This window comes from Saccopteryx leptura, chromosome X (assembly GCF_036850995.1).
Source record: "Saccopteryx leptura isolate mSacLep1 chromosome X, mSacLep1_pri_phased_curated, whole genome shotgun sequence".
In the NCBI taxonomy this organism is placed as follows: Eukaryota; Metazoa; Chordata; class Mammalia; order Chiroptera; family Emballonuridae; genus Saccopteryx; species Saccopteryx leptura.
Window position 1 is genome coordinate 47,121,939 of NC_089516.1, and position 13,518 is coordinate 47,135,456.

Genomic DNA, 13,518 nt, shown 5'->3' on the forward strand with positions numbered 1-13,518 from the left:
AGAATAGCACTTGCTCTGAAGTTGAGCCACAATCACAATCTTGGTTTCAACACTTAATAGCAAATCCTGGGCAAGAGTCATGATCTCTCTTTGCCTCAATTTACTTATATCTGTAAGATGAGGATAAAACAGTACCTAACTTATACGATCACTGTTAATACTAAAAATAATGTATACAAAATACTTTGCATTGTGCTCTGCAGTACTAGTAAATGGTAGGTATCTTTGTGCTACACTAAAAAATACTATCTTCATTTCCCTGTTTAACTAAAAAGTGTTTCCCTTTCAGAAACAAAACATACTACTGTGTAAAAGCACTCCAGTACAATGATACAAAATGTTTAAAATTGGTGATGTTTGCTATTCACCAAAGACCAAATAATTTCATACCCGGTGCTCTTGAAAAGCCAAACTGACCCCCAGTTCCTTTCATATTCAATACCTTACCCCGTCCATGGCAATCAGGTTGCCGCTCCACTGAAAGTACCTAGCAAATAAATGTCACCAATCATGTTGTGCCAATCCAAAGGAATCCTTTTAACCCTCATTTTTGTAGCATAGTGTGGTTGCTTTTCAAAAGCTCTAGGTTGTGTACCATCACCTGAAGCTGATTTCTTTTAGCTTCCTTCTTCGCAATCTCCTCCTCTTATTGCTGGCATTACCTCTCCACACCAGTTCCTCATGTGATCTTATTTCCTCTAGCTCTAAGGCCTTGATGGTGACTCTTTTTTATAGAAACCGCCCACTTTTGCAGTGCTGATCAACTTGGTCCCTCCCGCTCCAGCTTTCACGGTGGGCCAATCGTGGCGCCATTTGGTTGCTCCATTACCGCCCACCATGAAAGCTGGAACGCCCACTAGTGGACGGGAGGGACCAGGTTGACCAGCACTGCAAAAGTGGGCAGTTTTCATAAAAAGGATCGCCATTACGGCTCTACGGACTACCTCAATTGACATGGTTCCAGTCCAAGCCTCGCCTAATTTCAATTACAGTACTTATGCTGTACAAGCACTTATCTTCTGCTTCTAGAACTACCCTGTATTTTCTAGTCAGGTAGGAAGCACCTCCACCCATCTGAAGGCATCTAATAGGTTCCGTGGACTTTACTTTCTGTCTTACAAATCTGTGCTCTTATTTCCATCCTTGTACTGTCCAAAGTTCAAGCCCAAGTCATCTCTTCCTTGAATTTCTGTGCTTTAGAAATATCCCTGGCCCTGGCCGGTTGGCTCAGTGGTAGAGCGTCGGCCTGGCGTGTGGGGGACCCGGGTTCGATTCCCGGCCAGGGCACATAGGAGAAGCGCCCATTTGCTTCTCCACCGCCCCCTTCCTCTCTGTCTCTCTCTTCCCCTCCCGCAGCCGAGGCTCCATTGGAGCAGAGATGGCCCGGGCGCTGGGGATGGCTCCTTGGCCTCTGCCCCAGGCCCAGGCGCTAGAGTGGCTCTGGTCGTGGCAGAGCGACACCCGAGGGGCAGAGCGTCGCTCCTGGTGGGCGTGCCAGGTGGATCCCGGTCAGGGTCATGCGGGAGTCTGTCTGTCTCTCCCTGTTTCCAGCTTCAGAAAAATACAAAAAAAAAAAAAATCCCTTAGGAAGCATTTATATGTCTGTTGAGATCTCATTTCCAAGCGTATCCTTCTGTTTGGCCCAAATAAACCAAAATAAATAAATAAGTAAAAATAATTTTAAAAAAAGAACCCTTAAAGGGAAAAGAAAAAGAAATATCCCTCTGGCAGCAATGTCCATGATAGATGAATTTTTTTAAAGCAAGCAGGAATACTACTGCAAATTCAATGGTGTTCTTTTCCGCAAATCCCCAGTCAGGTATAAACATCTCTTATGGCATGAGGCTCTCCAGTTATCTTTTAACACTCATCCAACCTCTTAGCCAAAGTTCCAAATCCTCTTTTTCTTGAAAGTTTGATCATTGATGTAAATCAAACCCTGCTGAAATGCAAGCCCCAAATACTACTCAACCTTATTACCTCTTTTAGGTTTTGCCTGATAACTTACATGAATCTCCCATAGTAGATGTGTGTATTAAAGGTAGGAAACAGGGGTCACATCTTATTCAGATTTGTTTAGGAGATGCTAAATAATATTGACTAACTGAAAATATACATAATGATCATTTATAGATTTAATGATTAGGTTCTGAAAAGTAGATACTCCATTTAAGTTAAATTCATAATATGTGACTTTAAATTTCAGTTGATCAATTACTAGTATATAGAAGGTCCTCTCAATTTACTACTTTGGAAATGTGGCTTAGATTTTAATGTTAAATACATTAAGCAAGTTGAACTGCTATATTGATGGTATAAAATTTCCTATTTAACTGGTGACAATGAGGAAGAAATATAACTTAGTTCCCACTTTCTGTATCAACACTTCTTCATTTTTTTATACAGTATATAATTACCTTCTTTGCCTAAACAATATGTGTGTTATGATGAAACCTGTTTTATTATTAAAGGAGCAAGATTGAGTTTGCTTTAATGAAATTTACCTGTATAAGCAATAAAAAGAAAAATTATTTCTTCTGAAACCTGACCAATGTAAATTATAAAGAACATTAAATTGATAAAAAGCAGTTTTACACAAGACTTTGTTCATGTAGTTACACTTCAGAGTAATGTTCAGGTGTTTGATTTCTATCTCCTATCCTTGCTATTCATTTAAAGACGAAGCATTACTCTTGACAGGTATTGGTGAAACATCACTAAATTACTCCAAAATGTCACACAACTTATATTATTCTTGGCAATAAACTATCTTTAATAAAACCATAGAAAATAAGACACTGTGTCAGTAAGATAAACTAGAACTGGCTAAGAAACATTTAGGTATAGCTTCTGCATTATAAGAACCTTTGTTTCTGGATAGCTGGCTTGCGATTTTTACTTGCAAATATGTTTATCTTGAGTTCACTTAGAAATATTAATCGTTAAACAACCCGAGCAGCACTTATCTTGCTCCTTAAGCACGGAAACAAAGGTACATGGATTAATGCTATCAGCACAGCATTTCACCAGAGAGGATTATAAATTCTCTTTAGTCATACATAAAGCTTCATTTATAGCATTCTCTACACTTCTTCACTAAAGCTTCCTGGAAAAATCTTAGAAAGTTAGAAAGAACGGAATAATAAAATGAGAATATGTGCCAAATGCAAGGTACCATTATTATAAAATACTATTGTTAATCAGAAATGACCTGTTTACACTAATATAGTTTGTTATCCTTTACTAGTGATACGGAATTTGCAGGCTAGCACCCCCATCACATCATGCAAGCAGGAACTCATGAATTTTCAGAATTGCCTAACATTAAAAAATAAGTCTCTTGATTTATTTGCATTCTAAAATAGAATCCTTCGTCTGAATCTTTTTTCCATATACAATACTACCAAGTGATGTACAGGATTTATCAAAGCCCATATAACATTCCCTTTAAAATCTTTCGTTCAATCACTATTTGTTTTTTACTATTATACTACATTTTGGCAGCAATTGTTTATTAGTCTGTCATTGCAGTAATTGCAACTTAACAATAAACCAGTCTGACATTTTAGGTCTTGAAGATACATACCATATATATTTCTTTAAAAATAATCATACTTTTGTAAGCAATACTTTACAGTAGACACCTCAAAAATCTACCATAGATGTGAAACTTAAAACGAGAAATTTTAAGTTCTAAATCTTTACACATATATATCCAGATTTCTATATATATTATATATACATACATAAGTATATATAAAATATATATAATCAGATTTGAAAAATCAACAAAAACTGGGCACTGTACATAAAGTCTTTTTAAAACTCAAACAATAGAAAACTCTTTAAACATTAAACAATTTTAATAAAAGTTTCTGTACAATGCTAAGCAGTTTTATTTACACATAGAAAATGTAATAGGAGTAGTGTTTGAAATTACAGAACTCCTTAAAATTTCAATGGCAGGTAAATCTGGAAAAAATAACAGCATTCCATTCACAAATATTTTCAAGCAATAAATATGTATTTATAAATAGTGTAAATTTACATCAAGATTAGAAACAAAAATCACAAATCTGAAGTTTATTCCTTAGTCTATGTGCAATCCATTATCTTTGTGACTTGGCTGTTAATTTTTTAAACATTTCATTTAGGAACCAAAAGTGTAATAACCGTTCATGGTTTCAAAACAAGACAGAAAAACATAAAAGTAGTAAAAAAGTTTCTTTCCTAACTTTTCACATTAAAAAAATGTTGACCAAAGAAAGCCTTAAATTTGCTATCTACCTTACAAAGAAATGACCAGCTAGGCTAGTATTTTTTTCCAAGGAAAATTCTGAAGGGGAGAAAGATGAAAACTGGTTCATCAGCCCAGAAACAGAGAAATATAAAAGAGGTTGTCTTCAAGTCAGTAGTCTGTATAATGTTGCCAGTTTTGTCAGATATATACAAAACATGGTAATTATTATTTTTTTCTGAAGTACAGCTGACCAGCTTTGTGAGAGTCTTGGAGTAGGAGCAGTGCTCTCCTCTGTCCAGTTGGTTGACACTCCGCACTTGGAAGGTTGCATAGACAGTTTTCAGCCAGCAGCCTTACGAGACAGCTACAAAATCCAGTGGTGCAGAACTGGATTACTTCCTGAATAGCAGAAAAGGTCTCATTTAATGTCCATGGAACAATATCAAGATGAGGAAGAAGGTAATGGAGGAGCCTAAAAATAAAAGTAAGGTATGTTACGTTTGTATACAAATTATTCAACAGTGTTAGCTCAATACTGAAAACATAGTGTGCTTATGAAGGTAGGGAAAAAAACACTTCTCAAGAAAGTTCATAGCCTGCAACATGATGAGAAGTACAACCTCCCTGACTGACTTCCACCTGGCCAATTAAGAGTTGGAGGCCATTATCCTACTCAGTGCACCTGCATTTTTCTATACTTCTTCACCAAACAGTCGTAAACTCAAGAACATTAAAAGTCCAGAACATTAGTAGGTTGACCATTTTTTTGGATTGCTTTAAAAAAAAAAAAAAAAAGCTTATGGAAAATAATTTAATAAAGCAAATATAATTTCATTAGTGATTAGATTCAGAACCTATCTCTACTAGATAGTACATTTTAACATAATCCAGATAATTTTCTTCTTCATGCAATCTTGAAGACCACTCAAAAATATCAGGAGCTACATTTCAAAAATTCAGTATCTAATCACATATGTAAGAGGAGTGTATTGGAGAAAATCAACAATTCATAAGTTATGCCTGTTTCTATTCATAAAACTAGTGATGTGCTAGAGTAAAAAGCTTCCCCCAAGCATTTGCTGTTTAAAATTGAAAAAAAAAAAACAAAACAAAACCTGTGTGCAATTTTTAAGTATATTTGAATTGCATAAGGTTCTTAATAAGCTCCATCAAATATTCCCATGAGGTTAATACTTCTGGAAAGGACAAAATTTTAAGTAAATACAATTAGCTCTAAAAGCAGAAGTATATTTAAAACACATTCATGGATTCATTTAGTTGACATAACCTATACGCACACAAAAATTTTATCAACTGAGATCAGATGATATAAAGAATATGCTAGTGTTAAAAAAGCATACAAAGGTTTTAAAATATAATTACTGTGTCATTATTTAGGTTAGTCACATCCAGGAAGAAAAGTGAAAATGAAATATGCCAACTTTATAGGAATAAATACTTAGAAGTGCAGGTGGGGGGAATGCTATAAGTATTTCCTCATGCAACATCTAACAAGCCAAAAGAAAATTTAAATATTTAATTACCTCCTACTTATCAGGTGACAGAACAAACAATGGTGCTCCCCTATCCATCTAACTAAGTACTCACATGTTGATGTTCACTTACTAATGTAAATTGGTCATAGACTTGCATCAGATCCTCCATCTTGTACTGTTCTAGCACCACAAAATTTTCCACGTTTCTGCTTGTTTTTCGTGCACAGTCTTGGCAATGCACTATGTAGGTCTTTTGAGAAATGCTCTCATTAGTGACAAAAAGCAGATCAAAAACCTCCACCTATTTTTATACAAGAGAAAAAGCGTTCAATAGTGACAATGGTACTTATTTATTGTATTGCTTTAATATAATCATTGAATTCTACTTTACATGGAATTGTGGACAGTTACCTCTAAAGAGTAGGCACCAAGACAAACATAACTGTGTTTAAGATTCTTTAATGGAACAGGTTTATTTTGCACCAAACCCAAAGACATGGGTTTAATGCATATTCAGAGGAGTGACCTAAGAGAATGGCACACTCATTACAACCACTGGCAAAAGCCTAATTCAAAGTTTGAGAAAGGTCAGTCTATTTTAGTTTTATTTATTTATACTGCTCACAAAAATTAGGGGATATTTTATGTCTTCATATTCATTTTAAAATATCCCCCAATTTTTGTGAGCAGTATATTTATTTAGAGAAACAGGAAGGGGGTAGAAAAGCATTAACTCGTTATTGCTTTACTTTACTTGTTCACTGATTGCTTCTCGTACATGTCTTGACTGGGGGAATCAAGTAGAGCTAGTGACCCCTTGCTCAAAGCAGGGACCATGGGATCATGTCAATGATTCTGCACTCAAGCCAGCGACCACGGGGTTGCAAACCGGGGACACTTCAGTGACACTGTATCCACTACACCACCACCAGTCAAGCAATTTATTTTATTTTAAATCCAAAATATTAGTATATGATCAGATAAAAGTGATCATTATTTTCCTTTTACTTCTCTATGACAGTCGTCATAACAAGGCACTATGTATGGATATTTGTTTTCCCCTATAGATTGAGCTCCTCAAAGATAACTATGTTCACTTGTCTTTGCACCTCATAATGCATATCACAGTACTTAACCAAACCTCAAAGCACCTGCTGAATGAACAGAATCTGATTTTTCACAGATAAGGAAACTGGGTGACAGTAAGTATATAACTATAAGCCTCATGTTAAAGCGTATGAGTACAAACAAAAAGTGTACTCATGAGTATTTCATGATTTTAGAAATAATACTCATCTTATACAGAAAGATTGGTGAGCTGCTAAGGTTCAGGCAGGATAAGGAATAACAGTGCAATAATAGGAGTCATTCTGAAATACTGAAAAGTTTATACATTCACCTTCTTGAGGAATAATACACCTGATTAGAATCTATCTAACCTCCCAATGACTTACTTTGGCCAGGTTATACAAAATTAAAATAGATGATGGATTCGATCATTTCAAGGTTTGAAATGGTTCATTAATGTTCCTGGCATGTTCTTGAATTTATTCAATGACAGAAAGCTCTCATGACTTCATATCTTTGATGAATAATTATGTCAATCTCAGAGTTCATCATGTTATTCTATTACCATCAGTGAGCAACAACATGAATCTCATGATTTAAGCTAGAAAATTTGTGAGCATTCGTCAAACTCTCTCTCACTTCTGCTACTTTAAGTTGTCCTGTGGATTTTACCTTCTAAGTAATTTTGACTCTGGTCTAGGCTTTAAGATTAACAACTCGTACTTAAGACCAATGCAACAGCTTCATAGCTCCATTTCCAATCACTTCTCTGTTTGAAACACATATCCACATTCGTTGCCTGTTCAAAATCTTTTGACAGCTTCAGTGACCTCAGAATAATTATCAAATTCCATATTCCATAAATTGTCACCTAGACTAAGTATAATTTGCATAGTTTGTGTTCCAGCCACATTGTTCTACTTATCAATAAGCCTTTTATGAATAAGTCATTCCATTTCCCATATTGTTATTACAGTTCATAATAACATTCATTCTACATCCAATTCTCATAATTTTTTAGCCCACTCAAGTCATACTCATCCTTAAGGATGGACTCAAATATTAATACTTTTGTGAACTCTTGTACTAATACTAGAAAGGAAAATTTGGTCATTCCCTCCTACCCCCTTACCCCCAGTGTTATCATAACAGTTAGTAAGACCAAATTTGCATCCACAAGTCTCAGGTACTCATAATTAGTTGTTTCTACTTTGTCTTCTCTCAGTAGAATGGAAGCTCCTTTAAGTACCACATCTTAATTTCTGTATCTCTTATAAGCCTTGGCTTCAAGAGAAGATTGACTAATATACTGTGAATTGCACCAGAGAGGACTGAACACTCTAATCTGCCTGGAGCTATACTAAACTACATCCAGTTTATTGGCACCTCTCTGCTTCTGGAGGGTTCACAGTTTAAAATCCCAAGACTAAACTTATTGGTGATTGCCATCTATTAAATATCTGCCAGATAAATGACCCCATAGTAGATACTTTTAGAGTTAATTCATAATAAAATAGTACACCATCAGATAAAATTTTAATATAATAGCTAAGTAACAAGAAAATAAGATTAAACACAATGTCAATTTCAGTAAAATGTATTACATAAAAATATAAGTACATGTTAAAAAGTAACTAAAGAGAAACCAACAGCAGAGAGGTTAAGAGGCTTTATAAAATAAGGGTACATAAGAACAGACACTTACCTCACAAATGCTACAGTAATGCGCTGGTTCTTCTTTTGTTCGCCCATGCCAAATAATCTCTTTTCCTGCCGCAATGAGAGCTTCTCTCAATGTCTGACATTGCTTTAGAGTTCTTAGAAGACAATACCTATTGTGGGGGAAAAATTATTTGTGACCAGCAACTGAATATTCAATATTTTTAGCATAAAAGATATACCATGAGAAATAATGCCAAGAGATTCAGTTCTAATATCTGATTTCTGTCAACTTCTCGGATAGTCTCAGATTAAAAAAAAATAAGGTTAATATTAAGCAGGTCTAAAGATATGATTAGATCATTTAAAGTTGAGAAAAAATTGTATCTGAATATAATAAAAATATCATTATTTTAATAGACAAAAACCTGATTCCTTGCTTAAATATAAGCTATTAATTTTGGCTCTTATTTGGGCAAGTCAGTTAACCTCTTTGGAAGGCAGCTATGCTAACTACTATACCACCAATGCTCCAAATTAACCGTTTTGGGAGTCAATGTTTCACTATAGCACTAAAGAGACATTTAAATCCTCATGGAATCCTTCATTTATGTTAACACAACTGAACTTTTCTTATAATTTATACCTTTTCTAAATTCATACTATGATACTAACAATATAGTGAATTTTCACTATTTGTGATTTTCCTATAGTTTACTGTCATTATTTGGAATTGTCTAGTAAATTCTCTTCCTCTCCTCTGAATCCTAGTGGCTCAAGTTCTCCATTTGAACAGGGGTTGGACTAAATGATTTCTAAGGCACTTCTCCCTCTAAAATTTGGAGACAATAAAAATACTTTAAAAAAAGGAAATGTGTTTAGAAACTGAGTCCTGTTTGAAAGCAATGGTCTTATCTGTTTTATTCATGCTGTCTACTCTCTGCCTATGACAGTGCCTGGCATATAGTAGGTGCTCAATAAACATTTGATTTGTGAAAAACTAAAACTTAAAGTATGGTAAGTAATAGCATATTTAATTTCTCTTAACCCATGTTAATTATTCCAAGATAAAAGATGACTAAATGTATACGTAAAGCTTATTAACTTAATTAACAAACATAAAACAATATCCCAGTTATAAAAACTTCACAGTTATAAAAAAATCCATTAGGTATCTTATTAAAAGAATCTGTCAGTTTGTTTACAATTCTTACATGTTTAACTTATTTAAAAACAAAATGCTTTAGACTATGGATGCAAACCAAAACTAGGACATTTATCTCTCTCTCTCTCTCTGTATGTATGTATGTATGTATGTATGTATGTATGTATGTACGCACATGGTATGTATTCGGGAAGGTATGCCAGGGGAGGTAGTAAGCAAAAGTTTACATCATGCCAAAAAAAGAGAGAATATAATTCAGACTATGCTACTAGCTCTTGGACAGTACCTGCTCTTCTCCTTTTCCCTCATGTCCCATAAAATTCACCTCTGAAGACACTATATTACTGAACAAGTTTTCAAATCAGGGCTTCAAAACAAGGTCTCTATCATAAGAAAATAATGCCTAAAACTCTGCAGTTACCTCTAGAAGACTGGCAGATTCCACTAGGCTCTCATGTGGGAAAACAAACAAAAATAATAATACAATAAAAATAAAAAATAAAGACCAGATAGGAGAGATAGAATAATTAATACTAATAGTATCAATCGTACTTCACACATATTATGCCACTTTAGGCCTCTTAACAACCCTGTGCAAGAGGCACTATTATCTCCATCCTGAAAATGAGGAGACAAGTGCTCAGAAGATAAATCTGTCTGATGTCATAAAGCTATTTTTAAGTGGTTGGGTTAGGGTTTTATAAAGGCAGAAAATCTCAAGCTGTTCCTATCTCACACTGCACTTTCCTCCCATGTCTCCTTAACTATTCCTCCTCTTTTTTTTTGAAGATGAGATTCAGTCACTGGAGTTTTTTTCCCTTAAACACAAAACCTTGGTTCTGTGGAGTAGTATTATCCCACTCTTTACTTAGCAAATGAATTTTCAACTCCAGTGCTACTGACTACATTAGCAGTTATATGTCAGTATAATTTACAGTTAGTTTGGTAGTTTCATTTAGAACAGCGGTTCTCAACCTGTGGGTCGCGACCCCGGCGGGGGTGGAACGACCAAAACACAGGGGTCGCCTAAAGCCATTTGGCGCAGTAGATACAGCATTGACCTGGGACCCTGAGGTCCCAGGTTCAAAATCCCGAGGTTGCCGCCTTGAACACAAGCTCATCCAGCTTGAGCACAGGCTCACCAGCTGGAGTGTGGGATCACTAACACGATCCCATGGTGGCTGGATTGAAGCCCAAGGTCACTGGCTTGGCTGAAGTCCTCTCGGTCAAGGAACATATGAGAAGCAATCAATGAACAACTAGAGTACCACTACAATTTGATGCTTCTCATCTCTCTCCTTTCCTGTGTATCTCTCTCTTAAAAAAACAACAAAATAAAATAAATTAAAAAGGTAGCCATTGGAATACAAGGGAATTGAGCAAGATAGAGGCTTTTTATGAAGTCCACAGCCATGAGCAGGTCCTAAAGAAACTAATTTAATCAAAGTGTAGGGGAAAATGAAAAAATACAGAGATTTAGGTAAAGGATCCTAGTGAAGATACAGATATAATATTCAAGATTTGACTTAATAGTAATCGGTTCTGCTTTGATTAATCTTAGACTTTGATTTTAAATGAAGATAATGTTTCAGTGTATTGAAGAGCTAAAAAATAAAAATCAAGCAAAATCAAGGTGTTAGTTCCTCTTTTTTAGTTTTGCTGAATTTTAATAAATTGACCTTACAGCAATTAAGAATTCAATGTGTTAAAAACAACATATTTAACTAGCAAAAAGTGTAAAAATGTAGAAGATATGCGGTTCTTAATAAATGTATTTTAGGAATAGGGTCAGAAATAATTTCAGGAGCTTGAAAAGCAGGGAATACTTGTGACTTTTAAAGATCAATATGGTTTCAGGATCCACCCCTTTTTTGACTGTTTGGATGAATGAAAACCAAAAAAACGCAGGGAATATAGTATTAAGACAGCTCTGGTTTGGAAAGAAGCCAAGTCTGACTGATGGCTTGGTGTATTTGAGGTTACATAGTAGAATCTAATTTGCACAAAAACCAATGTGCAGAGATGAAACCTAAAGAAGGATGGCCTTTTAGAGAATGACTTCACCTAGGGTATAGAAATAAAAATATACTTGAAATATTAGAATAGGAAAACTTAAGACATGTGGACAAATGATCACGCACAATATATACAAAAATTAGACAAAAGATAAATAGACATGGTATATCATGAATGTTAAAAGGGGGGAGACTTCATCTTCAGATGCGAGGAAGTAGAAGTGACAGAAGTTTTCATAAGTTATCAATTTAGATGTGAGCAGGAAGAAAAAGTGGGAGAAAGACAACTTCCAGGTGGGGGCAAAAGTAGTATGGAGATTACTTAGGGGACAAACAACTATTCTTACAAGATTTTAATCTTGGGATGAAGTCTCTGGAACAGGAAAATAAAAGAATGAAGCCATAGTGATACTGTATTATGTCAAAGTTAAGACAACACCAGGATTACTCTCACATTCTGGGGGCAACTTGGCTAAGTTTCCAAAGTAAGTTCCCAAATGTCAGTGTGGAGATAGATGGGGCATGGGTTAACTTCAAATGGCACTTTTAAAGACTAGTTATGGAAACAATCTCAGCCAATGAAGAAATAGATGGTGTACAAATTCAAGCATACCAAGAGGTGCTTTTCCTTGCACAATCCCTCTTACTGAAAGAGCTATGCAGAAAAGTAAGCCAACATGTGAGTCATCATAACATATCTGCCACCTCTTACTCCAGGGTTGTATTCCCTCTAGGACAACAACAGTAAGGGTCAAAATGTCAGTAAGACATCTAACAGTTTCATTTAAACCAACTACATGGCTGAAAATCAAGGTCTCAGTCAATGACAAAACAAGTATTTAAGGACTTCAAGCTCTCAGGTGGAAAAACCAAGCATGAAAGCAAATATGTTAACCATGAGAAAGCAGAGTTTTAGAATGTTTAGATTTTGTTTACTTAATGTTATCACAAAGCACTGTATATGCACACCAATAGTATATTAGAAGACCCCCTAGGACAAGAGCACTAGGACCTATGCTAACTATGGACTGGTCTGGACTGTTTTCCATAACTACACCCTCTCATTCAATTATTAGGCCAAATGGCTTTAACAAGAGTTGTAGAACACCTCATTTATCCATTTAAAAACAGGAATCAAACAGAAAAGGGAGTTAATACTTAACAGTTTGCTTTGATTTATACTCAACACTTCTGTGCTTGTGATAAAGTGTATATTATGTAGACAGGGTAATAATCTATGTGAAAGAAAGGGAAAAACAAAATTAGTTTTGAAAGAAATCTAATCTAGTCTAGAGTATCCCTAACTTGTCTAATCACAGGATTCATCTAGGTCACTGAAACAGATTCCCTGGGTTCTTTTCATTGAGCTTTAAATTAACTCAGAAACAGAACCTAGAAATCTACTCTAATAAGAGTCGAAGATGATTCTTATGACAAGCCAAGTAATAAAGTTCCAAAAAATATCTAAAATTTGTAATATTTTCAACACAGTAGTATAGTAACAACTTCACAGATGTTTTTATAATTAGAGCCTTAAAAAAAAACAGTGAGAAAGCTGCAGGGTAGGGAAGAGCACAGATTCTAGAGCTACATGGCCTGGTTTCAAATCCTAGTTCCACACATACTTATCCTCTGTGCCTTACTTTCCTCAACTACAAAAAGGAAATACCTAATTTCCAGTGCTATTATGAGGAATTAGTGCCTAACAGTTAGTGACCTATATTAGAACTTGACAAATCAAACTCTTAAATTGTATTAAAAATTATAATTACTAAATTGAAGTTATGTTTTAATTTGAAAAAATTGCACAATGAGTGTCAACTGAAAATTCAATAGTTAAACCAAAAGGAACATAAAACAAATTATTTAAAAGGA

General features: G+C 35.0%; 1 protein-coding gene across 4 annotated transcripts in view; it reads right to left on the reverse strand.

Annotated features, from left to right (window-relative positions):
- Positions 1 to 3,844: 3,844 nt before the first annotated feature.
- Positions 3,845 to 13,518, reverse strand: part of KDM6A (lysine demethylase 6A) — a 255,335-nt gene continuing 245,661 nt past the window's right edge. For all 4 annotated transcript variants that reach the window (XM_066357570.1, XM_066357571.1, XM_066357568.1 and 1 more), the window contains 3 exons: positions 8,510 to 8,636; positions 5,867 to 6,037; positions 3,845 to 4,712 (listed from right to left, as the gene is read on the reverse strand). In XM_066357570.1, the coding sequence (XP_066213667.1) occupies positions 4,683 to 4,712; positions 5,867 to 6,037; positions 8,510 to 8,636 (328 nt within the window). In that variant the 3' untranslated portion in view covers positions 3,845 to 4,682. The remainder of the gene's footprint in view (positions 4,713 to 5,866; positions 6,038 to 8,509; positions 8,637 to 13,518) is intronic.